At 40.1% G+C, this 18,839-nt stretch overlaps 2 protein-coding genes and 1 pseudogene across 3 annotated transcripts; all 3 read right to left on the bottom strand.

Annotated features, from left to right (window-relative positions):
* Window positions 1-1,426: 1,426 nt before the first annotated feature.
* On the bottom strand, window positions 1,427-7,040 carry LOC144664432 (TLC domain-containing protein 5-like). The gene is made up of 2 exons (XM_078525548.1): window positions 6,910-7,040; window positions 1,427-3,814 (listed from the first exon to the last, which is right to left on the bottom strand). Exon 2 carries the CDS (start codon window positions 3,811-3,813, stop codon window positions 3,094-3,096), a length of 720 nt encoding a protein of 239 aa, XP_078381674.1. The 5' UTR covers window position 3,814; window positions 6,910-7,040; the 3' UTR covers window positions 1,427-3,093.
* A 398-nt stretch (window positions 7,041-7,438) lies between these two features.
* Window positions 7,439-15,935, bottom strand: LOC144663649 (uncharacterized; annotated as a pseudogene). Its single transcript, XR_013572644.1, has 3 exons — window positions 15,674-15,935; window positions 13,777-14,481; window positions 7,439-10,179 (listed from the first exon to the last, which is right to left on the bottom strand). The product of XR_013572644.1 is annotated as an uncharacterized LOC144663649 (transcript).
* A 1,262-nt stretch (window positions 15,936-17,197) lies between these two features.
* LOC144662487 (DNA repair protein XRCC2-like) lies at window positions 17,198-18,826 on the bottom strand. The gene is made up of 2 exons (XM_078523299.1): window positions 18,791-18,826; window positions 17,198-18,192 (listed from the first exon to the last, which is right to left on the bottom strand). Exons 1-2 carry the CDS (start codon window positions 18,812-18,814, stop codon window positions 17,314-17,316), a joined length of 903 nt encoding a protein of 300 aa, XP_078379425.1. The 5' UTR covers window positions 18,815-18,826; the 3' UTR covers window positions 17,198-17,313.
* Window positions 18,827-18,839: the final 13 nt, after the last annotated feature.

Here is an 18,839-nt window from a genome sequence, read left to right as displayed (position 1 = left end):
ATTGATTTCATGACCATACCGTTGATTTGTAAGCTTGAATTTTAGAGAAATCCTACCTCATATAATTTCTGTGAATACAACTGTAACTAAATTGCCCAAAATTCCATGAGACTGAAAAATAGAACTAATATTTTAATGGAAAATATATTTAACAACTGAAATGACATAATATAAATCTTTTCATAATAAAAAATTCCTTTTAATAGTCCATCAGCTAGTGGGGTTGTATGGCTCACTTAAGGGGAACAAACGAAACTTCTCTAATATTACTCTTTGACTATTAAGCATCATAAAAATGTGTGATAGCAAGGATAAAACGGTAGCTTTCACTGTGTAAATCGAATATGAAATTTGCTCGCATATCCTTCTTTTGGCCGCCATCTTGGATTTTAAAACAAAAATCCTTATTTTTTTTTATTCGTTCTTAAATACTTACTGATTTTTTGCTTAGATATATATTTGAGAGGTACTACATATTCGGGACATTATTTAAGCATTGTTTACGGTAATAAAAGCAACGTACGCAATAAATGAGGTCGCAATATCCGCCATTTTGTTTTTCAGCTCGTTTTTCTTTTGCTCCTCAATCATCTAAAATAACAAAATTACCATAAAGGCGTTCCATCGCAATGCTACGTTTTTCCAAGTATTTTACACCATTAATCAGTATACCCCAAATCAGATTACATAGCTACGTCCACGCATAATTAGGTTAGAATAGGGCGCAGTTAAGAGATTATTGAGTACAGAACAGACAGAATCGCCACACTCGTATAAAGTCCTCCTTCACTGCTGCTATGCTTCTGTCAACTCTTCTGGAGCGGTGAAGGAATTACCGGAAGGGAATCAGTAGCTCTTCTCTAGATTGTGGCTTGAAAATTTCCTCTTGTAACATTGAGTTCGGTTAGTGGAGATGCCTCGCGTGGTGGGAGAACCTCTGGCTTTACTTTCCCGGGCGCCGTTCACTTTTCTCTTGCTTCACTTTCCCTGGCGCCGTGAATCTCACACTCTGACACGTCTTCTCGTACAGCTGATACACTTATGCTTTCGTATCTTTAATGATCACCTCGGATACTGCAACTCCTCCCCGCTAATCGCCATAGCTCGGACGTACGTTTCGTACGTTGGCAAAGCTCCACTTTTCTGGTCTTCGCACCTCTTCCCTCTTTTTTAAAGTACTTTGTATGTCCGTGGGACCATATGTTTGAAATAAAGGGCTGGGTTGGAAAATGACGATTGTTTTTTAGGGGGATTTATTCAAGACACTTGAATGGCAATGGTATTTTATCTATGCGCTCTCTTTTCTTCGTGAATTAATTTTTAAATCTGCACTTTTTGACCTTTTTGCTTTATTTTGTGTACAAACAGTCATATTGTGAACAATAATCAGCCGTGGCGACGTCGACATATGACATCATGTTGTTTTTGAAACACTAGAATGAACGAAATCATGGTGTTAGTTCCAATAAGTTTTAAATTTGCGTTTGAAAGCGATTCGTTTACGTTAAAAGAATGCAGGCAGCTTTGTAGCGTTTTCACCCCAAAAATCCAAGATGGCGGCCAAATTAAGAAGCGTATAGGGGAGCCAATTTAAAATTCGATTTATAAGTGAAAGCTACCGTTCCAACCTTGCTATCATACATTTTTGTGATGCTCAATAGGCAAGGATTAAGATAAGACATGTTTCGTTTGTTCCCCGAAAGTGAGCCATGAACCCAAATTTTCGGATCTCAGCTGATGGACTATAATATTTGTCCTCACATTTGGTAACAAAATTAACAACTTTATGACATCAGTAGTACCAATACAATTTTTTCTGTAAGATGTTAATAATTATTTCCAATATTTTTATTATACGTTAATGTATAATATAGCAGTACTAAATTACAACCGAGACCTTTGTAAACAACTGTTAGTAATGGGGATACTTCATTATATTACTAACATGAAAGCATAGCACATGTCACTGGAGTTTCACAATCTAAATAGTTATAATATTAGTGTCATTACAGTTCCAAGCGCCTTACCGTGGCCACCCAACAAACTTTTTTTCTTGTAATATTTTACATTTTCACTGCGTTTTGTTGTTAAAGACGATGTACGGTAACAACGTTGGAAGGAGGCATGTTCGTCAAACAAATAATAATATTACGAGAGCACACTTGTAAAAAAGTTTGTTGGGTGGCCACGGTAAGGTGCGTCCCACTGTAAATTTTTCAGTGAAACACAGTTTTGTTTAGATGATGAGAGCACATAACAAAAGATACAAGTATTAGGGTGCATTTTACAGGAGATTTAGACATTCTTAAAGCCATGATTAGAGACATTACAGAATAATTTTCTGAAAACCAGCATGCAAGAAATTGCATAGGTTGTTTGTTACTTGGTCATATTTGCAGTCTAAACTGGGTAAGACCATAAAATGGTCATCTCTCTAAAGCAGGCAATTAGAGTAAGAAGAAAGTCAGGTCCTGGCTCCAAGTGTATCTTCTTTTTTTGAGTAAGGGCCTGTTTACATGATTCCGGAATGACTTTCATTCCGGAACGAGTTCATTCCATCCCCATACATTTTTTCTGTATCTGTTTACATGATACCGAGATGAAAGTCAAGTCATTCCGGAATGAGTGCATTCCGGTTTTCATTCCGGAATGAAAGTTTCGTTCTGGAATGACATTTCATTCTGGTATCATGTAAACACAGAACGAAATTCGTTCCGAGATGAAATCGCAACTCATGAAACCGCATACGGACTCCACAGTTTGAATTCAGAGCGAAAAAACGTAATAGCATTTACTGTTTAGCCCAAAGAAGCAGCTCTATGGTCAAATTACTCGTTAAAATTGAAGATACGGCCATTAATGGGCACAAAAACATGTTTGCGCGAAACAGGCGCCATCTTGTTTTGATCTCGCGCGAACACCGCGCACGTGGAAATGCCTTTGGTTGAACCGGTCGACTCTGTCATGTAAACGCAGAACGAACTTCATTCCGGAACGAGTTTCGTTCCAGAATGAAAGTCATTCCGGAATCATGTAAACAGGCCCTAAGTTGTCTACAAATCATGGTCAAATCGTACCTATTTTTTACATGCATTATTTATTATCTACTTTACTTTTACTAAAGAATCTTTTCTTTGCAAATCTTAGAATAAAAAATGCCCATACCCAGCTAATAAGATACAAACCAGCTCCTCCCACTTTGACAAAAAGTTTTGGTTTAGGAGACGACAATGTCCGATAACAAAGCAGAGATCCTGGTCCAAGACGCCATCCAATAAACATTGACATGAAGATAACGTCGTTTACTTTTGCCGCAAGTGTTTGATACTGTTTAGTTTCTCGCATAAACCACCTGATCTGTAAGAACGGATTGGAGATCTCAGTCCCAAGTATGGTTGCAACAAGTTCAGGACCTGAGTATCCATCGAAGAGAATGTAAACTAAAGAACAGACTGATACCATATGATGTAACAGCATATCAATCCCCTCTGTACCCATGTAAAAGCACCACATAAAGTCAAAGATGAAGTAGCCAAGAGTAAACGTGGCAATGAATGTATGGAATGGGCTGTTTACCTCGCCCATCCAAACCAGCGGCCAGGGTCCAGTTATAAAACCACACCAATAGCACAGCAGCGATGTTAAGGATCCATGAAATATTGTGACTAATCGAATGTTCCATTCGTAGCTACGATGAGGGTTAATGATGCATAACAGGAAATAGAAGCTTGCCCAGATAAAAAACATCGACACACAAGGTATTGCGATGTCAGTGAAGCTCATGGTGGTCCGAAAGCCAAAGTCGCTCAGCATACTACAATCAAAATCAAACAACTTAATATCTAACTGTGGGAAAACAACACACTTATGTAAGGGTTATTTTTAGGCAACGAGAGGATATGTGATTTATTCACCGAGGGCACAGCCCTCGGTGAATAAATCACATATCCCTGAGGTGCCTAAAAATAACCGGCTTATTTTTCACATGGGCGAGGCATCAACAGTGGCTTAAAACAATAAGAAACATGCTTTTCTTCGTTGTTTTGATGTAGGTACGCTTAAGAAAAACAAATGTTTTTCCCGACACACACTTAACAACAGGAAAAAGGTTCCGAAAAGACGCACTGGGGTTTTCACATTGTTAAATTCTATAATAAACAGGTTATTTTTTTCGTTTTTGATACGCCGATGAAAACAATCAATGTGCGTGCCAAGCTAGCTTTACAATAGATAAAAGATTCCGAAAGTACGCATTGGGATTTTGTAATTGCCTAATAGTTCCGACAACTTTGTAATCACCTTTTTTCACCACTTTACTGCAAAGTTGGCAGAAGTGAGTGAGTCTGCGAAGGAAAGTTCTAATTTTTTGACAAATCCAGGCAATAACTTGGAGAAATTGCTATCCTCTAAGAATCTGGAAGAGGAGTACGAAAACTCTCAATTTAGCATTGAGGAGGCGACAGAAGGGTTGTTTAGCTTTAACCAGGCAGAAACAAATGGGAAGAAAACGTCGAAGAGGCTAGAGATATCATCGTCGAAGATGACAAATTAAAGAGCTGCTGGCCAGGAACAGTTAAAGGATCTCGAAGAACACTAAAAAAGGTAACCTTTTGGTGTTTGAATGTTTGATGTTAGCAACCGAACGGAATGAACTGCTTCGGAATTCTGAAAAAGCAAACGTCGAGGCAAGAGTTCCGGAACGCATTTCTCATATTTTCAATTAAGCAATTGCTCAGTAGTATTTAAAATGTAACAACAGTCTAGGTAAAATAAATGTTTCGCGATTAAAATAAAGTTGTGGTTTTGTTTGTAATACGAGGCTTGTGGCTGTGCTACAAGGGGAATATTACCGTAATATTCCCCTAGGGGATTATCACCTCTAATATTCCCCTAGGGGAATATTAGATATCAGCCCCGCTCTCCCCTGTTACAATCAAAGCCGTCCCCAGCTTTTCAGACAGTTGCTAATTAGCAGGGTTTATTCAATATAATCAGCCTGGAAGAACAAAGGAAAATGAGCCATGTGAAAAATAAGTAATAATAAAAAAACATTTTGGGACACTTTTTGTAAACTGGGTGCAAAAACACACTACCATAACTTTGTTAGTATGTTCTAGTCTCGATATTTTCTTTTAAATAACTATATTCTGATAAATTTATGTTAGTCTATTCTCACCATAACCCAGCCTAGGTTTGTTTCACAGGCTATTTCAGTTGTTGGTTGATTGTTATAAAAAATGATTTGAATACCTGGATGTCAACATTGCACTAGAGGGGGACGGAAGATGCGCCCATCTGGACTAGTTAAAGCTGCCCCAAGAATATTGGCCAGCTGGGTTGTAAAACAGCCATGTAATCAAATTCAGTTGAGGTATTAGCGGAGCTCCCAGAGGCGAGCAGAGCCCCATACACATAGAAACTCTACAGAAATAGGAGAACTATGCATTTGATTTTTCATGGTCATCATGGCTAGCGGTACAGTTTGCGGGTGCGTGCACTGTATGATGAACGACGTACATCACCCAAACATGGCGGCCATAATCCAGAAAAAGGTTAACGTTAAAGTTAACGACAGCTGTCATCTTCATTATTAGACCTACACACTATTGTCAATTGACAGCTGTCAAAACAAGGTATCCGCTGACCAGTATCACATGACCATATCACAGACTCAAGTGTTTAAGTTTGACTGTTGACCAGGTTATAGTGGGGCGGTTTTTTTTTTTTTAAAAAAAAAAAGGAACCACAAAAAAAAACACGAGCTTATGGTAAGGTGGAGAACACTCAAGAAGCTAGAGTTGCTCGAAATGAACTCTTATGTTTCTTTTGTGCTCTCCATCCAAACTTTTGACAAGTATCATAACTCGATACTGCATGCTAAAGCATGAACCTACTAAATCAAAATCGGAAAAAATAATAAAGATTGCTTGGCCTTAGTCAGAATTTTTAGTATCCCAACTGGTCATTCAGATATCACAGGGATACTCCCATCATTATAATAAGCACTTTATGCCTAATGCACCTATCAATGTTAAGCCCGAGGGGGGGTCGGGCAGGGGGTGGGGATTTTGACATTTTCTATAAAAAAATGTCAAATTCCCCACCCCCGGGACAAAATAATTGGTCAAAATCCCCATTAAAGATGGTCAGATGTCCTTCAAACCTTCTATAAATGACCAAAATCCCTACCCTGGGGCCATCACGTGCGATCAAAATCCCTACCCTGGGGACCTACCTCACGATCAAAATCCTGTGGTTAGCCCGACCCCCCCCCCCCCCCCTCGGGCTTAACATTGATAGGTGCATAACTGCAAGAAAATATTTAGTTTTGTTTCTCTGCAATGTTTCACGATGCATGCGCAGCCATGGAAACACTGACAGTCGAGTGGAAACAAAACTCACTGCTCCCCTTTGGACCAGTGCTTATTGTAACATGACACCTCCTGGACATGCAATGCACTCCACATGGCCTAGCTTTGCTTTACTGCATGAAACAGAGAATAATCTTTAAAGTGAAAAGGAACGCTAACTTAACTAGCCCCTTGAAGTGATGGGAACGTTAATTCCACCAAGAAACATCTCTTTATGGTTAAATTCCCTTCTTTGCACGCAAGCTCGACAGACTAGGTCTCTAACTGTATCGCACAAGTTAAGCCAATATTTTCAATTCAACTAATTGCTCGTCGCTGGAAGCTAAATAAGTGGCGAATTTCTCTTAATTTAAGACTGATCGTACAAAATATTTACGAAAGCTAGGCTTTTATCAAAACAAACTAACGTTTCTGCTCTGCCTCACCTGCACGCCTCACCTGCACGAAACGATAAACAAAGCTAAAATCTCCTCGAATCTATGACCAAAATCGCCCCAGGAAAGGATTTATCTACCACGAAAAAATAAAAACAACTTACCTTGTATAGAGTGAGACTAGAACATCTGTAATTCTTTCAATATTCAGCTGTTTTCGTCCTTCTGCCCGCCTAGCGAAAGACGCCTGCACGAAATTGTTCAAATCAAACCGGTCGAAGATTTGATCACGTGATAGACCGGAAGTGATCTTACCGGGATGGAGGAAGATGGCGCGAAAATTAGTATGCGGTTATTTTGTTGTTATTTTCTGTTTCAAAAATAATGCACATTGACAATCGCAGATGTATTCGGAAAAAAGTGAAATAGGATCGCTGGTCAAGAGAGATACACTGATCACACAAAAAGAATATCATTAGAGCGAGAAGAGATTCTGCATTTTTTTTTTTTGATCCCCCCCCCCAACCTCCCCCCCTAATAATAGAGACAAAAGATGGGTTCCTTTCAGTTTATTTCACCCAAGATCATCTTCCGCAAGCTTACTTTATTACATTCAGTTTCCTTAAATAATGTTCTTCTTATCAGCTGCAAGAAAAAGATCGCGAATTTTCGAGCAACTTCGGTCTTTTAGTGATGCAGACTGCATTATGTGCAGTTCTAATTTGGAAGGCTTGGCAATTTATGAAAGGTAATTGAAGCTTCCAACTTTCAAAAAAGTTATTTCACTTTTCTCATATAGATATACTGGTTAACCGTCTCTTTTATTTTTTACTGGATGGTTATACAATTGCCTTGAACCCACAGTTTTGATTAGACTGTGTCTTTTTGTTGTTTGATTGAGCTGTTTTGTCGGTGCCTTTAGCTCGCCTCTGGCTTTGCATTTTCTCCTCCTTCTCCTGCTGGTGCCTCCCCACCTCCCTCTACCGGACCCTCTCCTTTTCCCTCTTCCGATTGACCCTCTGACAAGTTCTGGGTTTTCCCTCCCATCTTTACGGCATCAGAATCAGTTTGCACTTCTTCCGCCTCTGTACCACCTGAGGGATCAGTCGCGGCTACCCCTCCTCTTTTTTACTGCTATCCTCCTCCTTGGCAGCTCCATCCTCGTTCTGCGGCACCTCGCCCCGTGTGACACTCCCTTCTTGAGCCTCTTGTTTTTCACCATCCTCCCAGAGAAGAATGACCTTCCTTGTTCCACGCCTCCATTTTCTCCAGTCACCACTTCCTGTTGACTTTTTATTTCAGCTTCCTCGCTCTCAGTAGTACTCACCTCTGTTGCAACTTCACCTTTTGAAGCGCTGTCTTCTTGATTGTCTTCTTGGCCTACCTGAGCAGTAGTATCTTCCTTAGCTGCCTCCTGAGCTACACCACCTGTCTGGCTCAGCTACCTTCTCCTGTGCACCACCATCTGCATCCGCCACCTGTTCCTTAGCACCACTGTCTGCCTCAGCTACCTCTCCCTGGGCACTGCTGTCTTCCTTAGCCACATTCTCCTGTGCACCACCGTCTGCCTCAGCTACCTCTTCCTGGGCACTGCTGTCTTCCTTAGTCCCCCCTCTCCTACCCTCCCCTCTTCCTTACCACATTCTCCTGTGCACCACCGTCAGCCTCTGTAACCTCTTCCTGTTTACCACTCTCTTCCTCTGCTACCTTCTCATGTGCTCCACCGTCTCCTTCAGCTACCTTCTCCTGAGCACCATCGTCCGCCTCTGCTTTCTTCTCCTGTGCATCACTGTCTTCATCTGCCACCTGTTCCTTAGCACCATTGTCTCCCTCAGCTACCTCCTCCTGGGCACTACTGTCTGCTTCAGCCACCTCCTGTGCACCACTGTCTGCTTCAGCCGCCTTCTGTTCACTACTGTCGGCCTCACCAGCTTTCTCCTGTGTTTCACCGTCTGCCTCAGCTACCTTCTTCTGCTCATCACCGTCTGCGTCAGCCATCCCTTCCTTAGCATCACTGTCTGCCTCAGTTTTCGTCACTTGTGCACCATCATCTGTCTCAGCTTCCTTCTCCTGTGCACCACTGTCTCCCCCATCCACCCCTTCCTTAGCACCACTGTCTGCCTCAGCTACCTTCCCGGGTGCACCACCATCTGCCTCAACCACATCTTCCTTGGTACCACTATCTGCCTCAGCTGCCTTGTCCTGTGCACTATCATCCTCCCGATCCACCCCTTCCTTAGCACCACCGTCTGCATTAGCAACCTTCTCCTGTGCACCAACATCTGCCTCAACCACATCTTGCTTAGTACCACTGTCGGCCTCAGCAATCTCTTCCTGAGCATTACCACCTGCCTCAGTTGCAGTTACCTCCTCCTGGGCACCAACACCTGCCTCAGCCACCTCTTCCTTAGCACCACTGTTTGCCTCCACTACCTTCTCTGCCTCAGCAACCTCTTCCTTAGCATTACTCTCTGCCTCAGCTTCCTTGTCCTGAGCAGAGCTGTCTGTCTTAGCTACCTCTTTCTGATCACTACTGTCTTCCACAGGACCCTCACCTTGAGCAGAAACCTCGCCCTCAGCAGAACCCTCTTGATTGGCAGCCTCTCCTTTGGAATCACTGACTTCTTGGTCAGTACCATCTTGGGCTACCTCTTGCCGAGCTCCACTGCCTCCTTCAGATGACTCCTCTTGACTTCCACCCATTTCCTTTACTGCCTCCTCTTTGGTGCCACTATCTTCCTGAGCAAGCTCAACTGAGGCTGCACCCTCCTCTTGAGCCACTTGTTCTTTGGTAGCTCTGTCCTCCTGAGTAACTTCTTCCTTGGCAGCACCTTCATCCTGACCTTGTTCCTCTTGGACAGCATCCTTGGCTACATCTTCCTGGGAGACACTCTCTTCTTTAGCAACTTTTGCTTGAGTGGTACCCTCTTCCTTCTCAACCACTTCTTGGGCAGCGCTGTCTTCTTTGGATACTGTATCTTGGGAAGCTCCCTCTTCTTTTGAGACCTCCTCTAGGAAGGCACCTTCTTCCCGAGCTATTTCTTCTTGTGGGGACCTTATTTCCTCGACTACTACATCTTGTGCAGCAACGTCATCCTGAGCAACCTCTTGGCCCTCACTGACGGGTTGAATGACTTCATTCTCCACCGCCTCTTGCGAAGCGGCATCTTCCTTAGGTGCTTCCCCTTCAGTGATGCTTCTCTCCTCCTGAGATGAATCTTTGGGAGCACTTGCTTCACCTTCCTCCTGAAGTCCTTCTCGAGTCTCGTCCTTGCTTTGGACATCCTCAGATTTAGTTTCATCCTTTCCCTTGCTATCCTCCTCATCAGCTTTGGTCATATCAACCTCCTCTACAACAATCACTGGTACATATGGTACAACCTCACGTTGGGCTACTGCAATAGCCTCAGTTTTGGCCCCATCAACTAGCACTTCTGAAAAGCAGGACCACAGTTAGTGGCATTAATCTATTTGTTTATTAAGCTTGGTTCAATTCATAGATATTTTTTTGTGATTTTACTGTCGAGCCATGGTAACCAGGGTCGAATCACACCCACAACTAAATCCGACATTGCAGTAAAAAACAAAAGCATTTTACCTTGGGTTATTTAAGGCTAAAAATTCAGCCCTTACTTTAAACATTCTCTCAGGGGGAGTGACCACAGCCACATTTGTAATTAGGTCTCTGGTATTCTTATCCCTGGCATTCTAATCCCTTCCCGCCCACTCAGGTCATGATGCCAACTTTTTGTGATGTGTGGCATTACCTGGTGAACTGTGGGCCTTGTTCATGCTTTATGCTAACCAATGAGATGCCTCGGACCTAAAGATTAGGTTTGTAACTCCCATACGGCCTTACCAGCCCTCTTCTGACACAAAATGAAGACAAAATCCATGGCCATTGTTGATGATTTGAGCCAATCAGTGTGGACTATAGGATTATAATATTGAAACTTGAACAAATTGGAATGCTTTGATGTTTTTCTGCAAAGGGATTGGTTCCTTATCTTTCGATGGTTATTACAGTTATTACACGGTAATAACATGCTCACAATATTTTAATTAACAAGCTTTAACACATAGTCAATCATGATCTTATAATTCCCAAAAATACGACACAATTTCACTCACAATCTGTTTATGGAATAATATACTGTTAATTCATCTCTGGAAACACAAGCTTAAGCCACAACATTTGTCATTTTTCAAAACTTTTAATACTCTATTTCAATCACTTCATAATATGCAAAATGCCAATCTTATTTTTTCAAGTAAAACCATTAATTCTTTAATGTCTTTATACAAATATAACCCGGCCTCAAGAGTCCTCATGGGCCCGATGAGGATAAGTAAGTGAGTAAGTACAAATATAACACTGTACTCAAAACATTCTTCTGAAATACAGAAAAAATATTCAATCCCATAAAGAACAGTTGATATCATGCAAATGCGTCAATATTCACAAGACCAAGTAGAGTAATGTAGCTTTGTATAATAAATAAATGTAGTTAACTTAAACTAAAACAAAAATCCACTCATAAAACCATAATTAGCATAGCAGTGCTACTAAGATGGAAAAATACAGACAGGACTTGGCTTCCAGAAATTGGGGGGGGGGGGGAGGAGAGAGACTCCTAATGAAAGAGATGGGGATGCTCATTGTCTTGTTTAGGGGTGTAAATTGTGGTTTTTAGCTTCACTTAGGACAAAACGACTATATTTTTGTCCATAAAGATCATGTTTAGGGCTGCACATGTACTGTATTTTTGATCTAAACTGATCACATTCAGACATGAAAAATGGTATCTTTTAGGGGTCAAAAAAAAGCTTGAGCCACACTCAGTTTGGTATCCTTAAGGTTTAAATTCAAATTTTCAGACAAGCATCCCTGTTTCCCCCCCCCCCCCCCCCCACTTGAGTCGACTGCTGAAAGCATGGGAAGGAAGAGAGAGGGGGGACTGGCGTGGCAGGCGGGTGCATGGCTTCCTCCTTCCCATCTCCTTCGCGTCTTCCATTTTCGCATATAGAGAGTTCCCACTGCGGACGTCACCCCTCTCCACCCCCTGCTGGCTTGGCAAAAATTTCCATTTCCCAAGATACAGCATTTTCTATGGACTAGTCTAAACTTCCATGAACACTTGATCATAAAGTGATCATAAAGAATAAAACAGGATAAATAGGTGCATGGCAAACTTTTTTTTAACAAATGTCCAGACTACTTACAGCATCGATACTCTGAAGCTATTAAATTACTTGCTTATTTTGGGTAATTGTATTTTTAATGCAATCATTTCTTCACAGTGTCAAGTGGTTGTCTTCTTTTCTACCAAGCAAAATAAACTCCATTCTTTGCTAGTGAGACTTTTTTTATGCTTTCCACTTATGAATGGCTGTATTTGTCATTATCATTAAACTTTTATTGTGTCCGGTGTACAACCGCAGCAGCCAACATTTTGGAGGGGTTTTCAATACAATTGTATTGAAATATTAATATTAATTTTAGAAATGGCATGTGAAAGGAGATTCTTCCAGTTCCTTGAAGCTAGAAGCTGTTCACCATTATGCCATTTGATCTTCATGCAGAAAAAGAAAATGAGATTTAAAATTTGTCAAACTCTTCAATACTGATGGATGGCCAGTTACTGAGAATAAAACACATTATTTTTGTCAAGTTAGCATGTGTACAATAGCCTTGTCCCTTCAAAATAACTTGAGGAGCTAATAACAATTAACACCTATGAAAAATTAATAATGGATTTATCATTTCTTTACATGGGTGTAAATTATCTTGAAGGTCATTAGCGGGGGATCCAAAAGAGACACAAAATATCTATTATTAAATTTTTCTTTAGGATGCCCGTCTAATGATGTTAGAAATACATTTTGTATAGAGCAGTGTAAAACCAATTTCCTTTAAGACAAAAATATTAACTCTCAAATTGACAAAAAACAGCACATACACATTTTAGTTCTTTGAAAATAGTCACAAGGTGAATGTTGTATGACACAAAGCTGTGTTCAAGACATGTTTACCATTAAGTTCTACCATATTATTCACAATACAATGTTATGCAACTAATAATGCTACCACCCTTCATGCATCTATTCAGTCTTGACTCTAATTAATAAATTGATCAGATTTTATTACAAATTATATGAATCTCTCACAAGAATGCCTGATTATCTAAACATGTAGTTTTGAGAGCGAATGGTTTTGTGTTTACAGAAACGGTCTGCTAGAGAATGTTGCTATATAAAAAAAATACAGACTTTGAGCCAATTTGCAATAATTTACTCTTACATGCCTTGGCTTAAAACCAAAACAAATTTTGAACAATGCACAAATACATTAAGATCCACAGACCAAAACCGAGAATGCATATATTTTATATTATTCTATGTACATAACACCCTGGGCTGAATACCTTTCAAATCAAAACACTTTGCATGGAGCAATTGAGTAGCACAAAAACAACAACTCTTACTGTTTGAGTTTTGAAACTACATGTAACCTCTCTCGCAATATTCATGCTGCAAAAATGGTTGCCTTGTAATATTACAGCTTTTACTTTACTTCAAATACTAAGAATCATTCATGCTTGTTCCCTTGGGACATTAAGTTAAGTTTCCGATAAAGCATTAATAATAAATTTAAATACATCTACCATAGTTTATTATAACTATGTTATAAGATAATAGTTTTAAGTTAATCTTCTGATGGTTTAGAATCATCAGCATCCTCTGTTACTGATGGGTCAACATCATCGTTACCCTTATCTTCCTCACCCTCCGCTACTTTCTCACCCTCCGCTACTTCCCCCTGTTTCTCGTCACCCTCAGTTTCTTCCTGTTTTTCCTCCTCGGTTTTTCCTCTGAGGCTACCTCTCCCTCACTTTGAGGTAAAGACTCTGAACTTTTCATGGCCTTTACCTCTTCCCTTGCCTTGTGACCCCGAAAACTAGCCTGAATCTTAACTACGGCGCTCTGCAAATCGGGATCATTTACATCAAGATCTATTTCCTCTGCCTCACCTTCTACCTCCCCCCCAGCTGCCCCATCAGCTTGTACATCTGCAGCTTCCTCTCCCGGTTTTTCTGCATCCTCAGCTTTTTCAGCAGCATCCGTGGTCTCCCCAGCAGCCTCTTCCGTTACAGTCTCTTCAGCTTGAGCATCTTCTGTTTCTTCCTTATCGACAGCGTCTGCTGCCTCTGCACTTTCAGCTGCAACGGCTTCATCAGGTTGTCCATCTTGCTCCGTAGGCTCCTCCTTTTCAGCTTCTGCTTCTTGAGTGACAGCTTCTGCCTCTGCTGCTGCAGGCTCATCAGGTTGTGCATCTGGGACTTGGTCCTCACTGGCTTTCTCTTGCGTCTCGGGCTCCTCAGGTACTTCTGCATCTCCTGACACTGCAGGCTCCGCATCTGGAGTTTCCTCAACCTTGCCACTCTCTCCTGCGGCACCTACACTTTCAGAAACCTGTTCCTGGCTTTGTGAAGCCTTTATGTCCTTAACTTTTTCTCTAGCCTGGTGACCACGGAAACTAGCCTGAATTTTGACGGCTGCAGCTTCTTCATCTTTCTGTTTCTTGACATCTTCCCTGACCTTGTGTCCTCGGAAGCTTGCTTGTATTTTGGTTGCAGCTAACTGCACTTCAGGGTCATTTAGATCAATGTCAACTTCTTCTCCTTTCTGCAGTCTTTCCATTTGATCACCCTTTTTTGCATCATCTTTGCCAGTTTCTGCAAGTTCATGAATAATACGTCATTATCTTAGGGCCTGATTACATGGCAAATTTCATCCCGAGCTGAAATTTCAGCCCGTTTTGCTAGGCTGAGATTTCAGCTCGGCTTCCAAAACAAATCTTCTTTTAAACACGTTTGCGATTACATGAAGAAAGTTTCATCCTGGGCCAAAGTAAATCCCGGGCTGAAATTTCCAGCCTGGTTTTTCAAACTGGGCTGTAAATCTCAGCCCAGGCAAACAGGCTGAAAAACATCATGTAAGATTTCACGTTTTCAATATCAGCCGGGCTGAAAGTGAGCTTAGGGATGCACAGTGGTGGTTTTCAACAGAAAAAATGGCGGCCATGATAATTATTCAGTTTTAAAAGTGTTCAACCTGGGCTGAAATATTCTCCATGTAATAGCAACAAAATTCCAGCCCGGGCTGAAATTCTCCATGTAATCAGGCCCTTAGACATCGGTTTGTTCACAAAAGGAGGATTCTCATTTTGGAAGCTGTAGATTCATAACAACGAGTTTCTTTTGATTATTTGAACTACGGCTGATTTTAACAAAAAAATAATAATCAGTATTTAACAAATGACTGTTTCTGCTTTCGTTTCCAGCCATCATTTTCCATAAAACATAAAACTAATATTGTCCTAAAATATTAAATAATACATACAAATTTAGAGCTCTTCTAATGAGATAAAATACAAAGTTAGAACCTTTCCTTCACAAGGTAAACAGTTTCTGTTTCCTTTCAGCTGTCGACATTGTACAAAAGTAAACTTGGATTTCAAAATGTCTAAGCAATAAGCAAGCTTAAATGTGACCGAGTTAGTTTTTTTCCTTATTTTAACCTCATCGCCGTAATTCGTTTATTTATTTCATATTAAACTCGATTTATTCCCTTGAATTAAAATAAAAGACAAAAACAAAGGATTAAGATTGTACCAAAATAACGAAGCATCTGTATTCGTTTAATAAGAAAGTTCAAAATGGATTTTACACCCTTTTAGCACAAGTGATCACTATATGTAAGAGCGGTCCATGTAAGCAATTGTAATTAGAAGCGACCGGAAAGCGGATTTCAAATTACAGCTGAAAATTTTCGTTTTAGCTTTCCTTTTTAGCAAGCTTCCCCTCTGTTTAACAGATTATTTACCCAGACATGTAAACACCGTTGTTGCTAAAAGCAAAAGCATACCTTCTCGGATCAGAAGTTGGTTTCTGAAATACTGTGCAGCAAAATTGATGATGTCCTCAGGCTGTTCTCGCAATACTTCCCGCGCCAAACCTTCCAATAAGTTCTGAAAACCGGGTGGAACTCGTAGTTTCATAGGAGCGTATTGCACCGCCATGTTGAGGGTTCAATCTTTCGCTGAAACGGACCAAAACGAGCAGAGATAGGATCTAAATCAAGAGAATCTAATTGCAGTAATCGCGCGACATCAGAATAATGGCAGACGTCTCTATGACGACAGCAATAATTAACCGCTAATTGCGGAAATTGCCGAGTTAGACCTGGGACCAAGTGGACAATTTAGTTCCCAGGGATTTCTCTATCGGCTCGGCCAAGTTCCAAATTTTTGGGGCAATTAAGTGTCTTCGAAGCCTCTCTCATATATTTTTCGATTTTTTTTGCCACAGTTAGAAACATTTAAAAAATGTGTAAGAAATAGAAGATAATACATGGTTGCACTGAGATGTGAAATTCATCTCCAAGTGTTCAAATTGATATCTCACTCATTTCACTGTGCTCACTCGTGAGATATTGATTCAAACACAAGAAGAGAAACTTTATATCTTCAAGCAACCATGAAGATGAAGTATTTAACATGACACGAGCATGCAACAAAGAAAAATTCTGAGTCCCCAATGGGAATCGAACCCATGGCCTCCCAGATACCGGTCACGGGGCGCTCTAACCAACTGAGCAACGAGAGACTCGTTGTGAGCTGGGCCATTTTAACTTACATTTTACTCAAGCAACCACGTTTTAATTTTTTATTTTATAAACCTACTAAACAGATTTCCGACCTTTTTTCAAAGATTTCCAAAGATTTTCAAAATGTCGTCCGAAGGTTGTATGAATGTTTCCGAAGATTTTTCGAACTTTTCCATAATTTTTTGAAGATTTCCGAAGATTGGCAAGGAAGATCCAAACATGTTTTGACTAAAATATATTGACAAACTTTGGCTCATTTAGCATTACAATATGACAAACTCTTCAACAAAATAATGTGTCTAAATCTATATCTTCACATTTGATAGATATCACATCTTGTACAGTGTAAAGATATGATTTTTCTCAGTGAGAAAAATCCTGGTAATTCACTGTAGTTTATATAATAAAGAATAATACCTTAGTGCATGCACACAGCCATATCACCCCAGGCAACAACACCCTTGCCCTGCCCCTATCTATCTATCCGTAAAATAAGAAAAATCTTAAATTGATTTCAGAGCTGAAGTTTCGTCTATATTTACAGCACCAGAACAATAGCTGACGATATTACGTTCCTGAGCTATTGTTCTGGTGCTGAGGTAAGATCCCAACGTCGTTCAATTTAAGATTTTATATCGATTTACAGAGCTATCATATCTATCCAGCAAAATATAGAAAATATTAAAATTGATATCTTCAGATGCTGAAGTTTGGTATTATAGTTGACAGAAGAGAATAATTTAGCGGAAAAATTTCATGTATTTCACTATAATTATATAATAATAAATAAAATTTTTAATTCAAAGTGCTTAAACCTCTGTTACAGGGATATTGTCAAAAGAGGAAAATTTCAGCAGAGGTGTAACCAACTCTATACACAAATAACAAGAATAGAGAATTTAATGTACAAATTCAATGCCACTTTCCTTGATGTAAAATCTTTGAACTTTTCTGCTTGGTGGGTTAGTCCTACAAACTGAATAAATCAAATCTACTCCATTTTGAGTCCTGTTCCTGTCAAATTCATATCGAAAATTCACTAGTCTCTGCCAGGCCTGGCACAAATGTTCACGAGATGCCGATTTTTCTGTAGATCCGAAGATTGACTGTTTTGTAGCAATCAGCACAACATGATACTGTTGTGCATACTTTCTTACAACATCAACAACTTTTCTCTGATTAGATTCTTGATGACTAAGACTCTCTCCGCCACTGCATCTGTCAAGCCAGTAAAATGCGCTTAAACTGTCAATCATAAAGACACCCACTTCAGGTTTAGCAGCTAACAGGTTTTCAAGCGACAAGACAGTCGCCAACAATTGAATGCTGCTGTTACAATGAACAATAAACAGAAGGCCGAGGCAAGACTTGATGAAGTTCTCATAATCACTATACTTCTCAGGATAACGAGTTGAGTCATCTCCAGAAACGTTTTCCAAGTGGTTAGTTCTGGTATTTTCTGGAAAAGCACCAGCTTGAGTTTCTTTTATTGCACTTAAAATCCTGTGTTCCATAATTGTCACCAGTCGCAGTAACTGAAAGTGGTAATCAGTGTCCACGAACACAACACCGACAGACCTGCCATTCAGCTTCAGATCCTTCCAGGATTTTGGAAGAATGCAGTTAGTTATTAGATGAAGTAGCATCTCAGTTTTGCCACTTCCTTCTTGACCACAAAACTCCACAACATTTCCTGGCTGAATGCCCTCTGGTATGTCAGCAAAGAGATCTGCATCCAGTCCATCTAAAGCATGTTTGCCGCCTAACCGCACAAACAACTAAAACAACAACAATAATAACAGTACTGTTTATTCATAGCACAATTAAAAATTTTAAAAGGGTGACTCTAAAATAATTATTGTTATTACATACTCTAAGTGTTATTTCACTGCTCTGCAGAGATACGTGAATGATTGTCATTGATTTTTGCCAGGGAACAAAAAATTCCAGGGTTCCTACTCTTTTGAGCTTAAATGACATTTTATGAATTTCTTTTACCTTTTTTGCTTTTCATCCTCCTCTTTGCCTTTTCCTTGATTTTGGGTACGTTTTACCCTTTTTCTCACAAAAAATAACAGCAACACAGCTCCTTCAAAATGCAATTTATAAACAGATATACTACTATAAATTACAAACAAGCTTAAATAAAATAAGGAAGACAGGGAACTGAACTTACATTAAGCTTAATAGCTATTGGGACAAGAATATATTTTTCTGGATTGGACGTTCAAAAAGTGAAGGACAAATAAAAACTGAGATGAAAGCCCCACCCGAGATTCAAATCAAACCTGATTACTATTTAAAAATATTTTTATAGTTTTTGTTTGTATACTCGCACTCCTAACAAAGATATTGAGCCAAAAAACAAAAGTTTACCTGTGCAGCGGATTCAGCCGCCATGTTGGCCGGGAGAATGATAGAAGCC

Source organism: Oculina patagonica, chromosome 8 (genome assembly GCF_052425735.1).
Source record: "Oculina patagonica isolate OP01 chromosome 8, crgOcupat, whole genome shotgun sequence".
Lineage (NCBI taxonomy): Eukaryota > Metazoa > Cnidaria > Anthozoa > Scleractinia > Oculinidae > Oculina > Oculina patagonica.
This window is presented reverse-complemented; position numbering and strand designations above follow the sequence as displayed.

What these genes read in the sequence shown, in the direction of transcription:
- LOC144662487 (XM_078523299.1), bottom strand. Translation starts at nt 18,814, where the DNA reads ATGGCGGCTGAATCCGCTGCACAG. An exon ending in CGGCTGAATCCGCTGCACAG is followed by an intron (nt 18,193 to 18,790) that starts GTAAACTTTTGT and finishes TTGTTGTTTTAG; the next exon opens with TTGTTTGTGCGGTTAGGCGG.
- LOC144664432 (XM_078525548.1), bottom strand. Translation starts at nt 3,813, where the DNA reads ATGCTGAGCGACTTTGGCTTTCGGACCACCATGAGCTTCACTGACATC.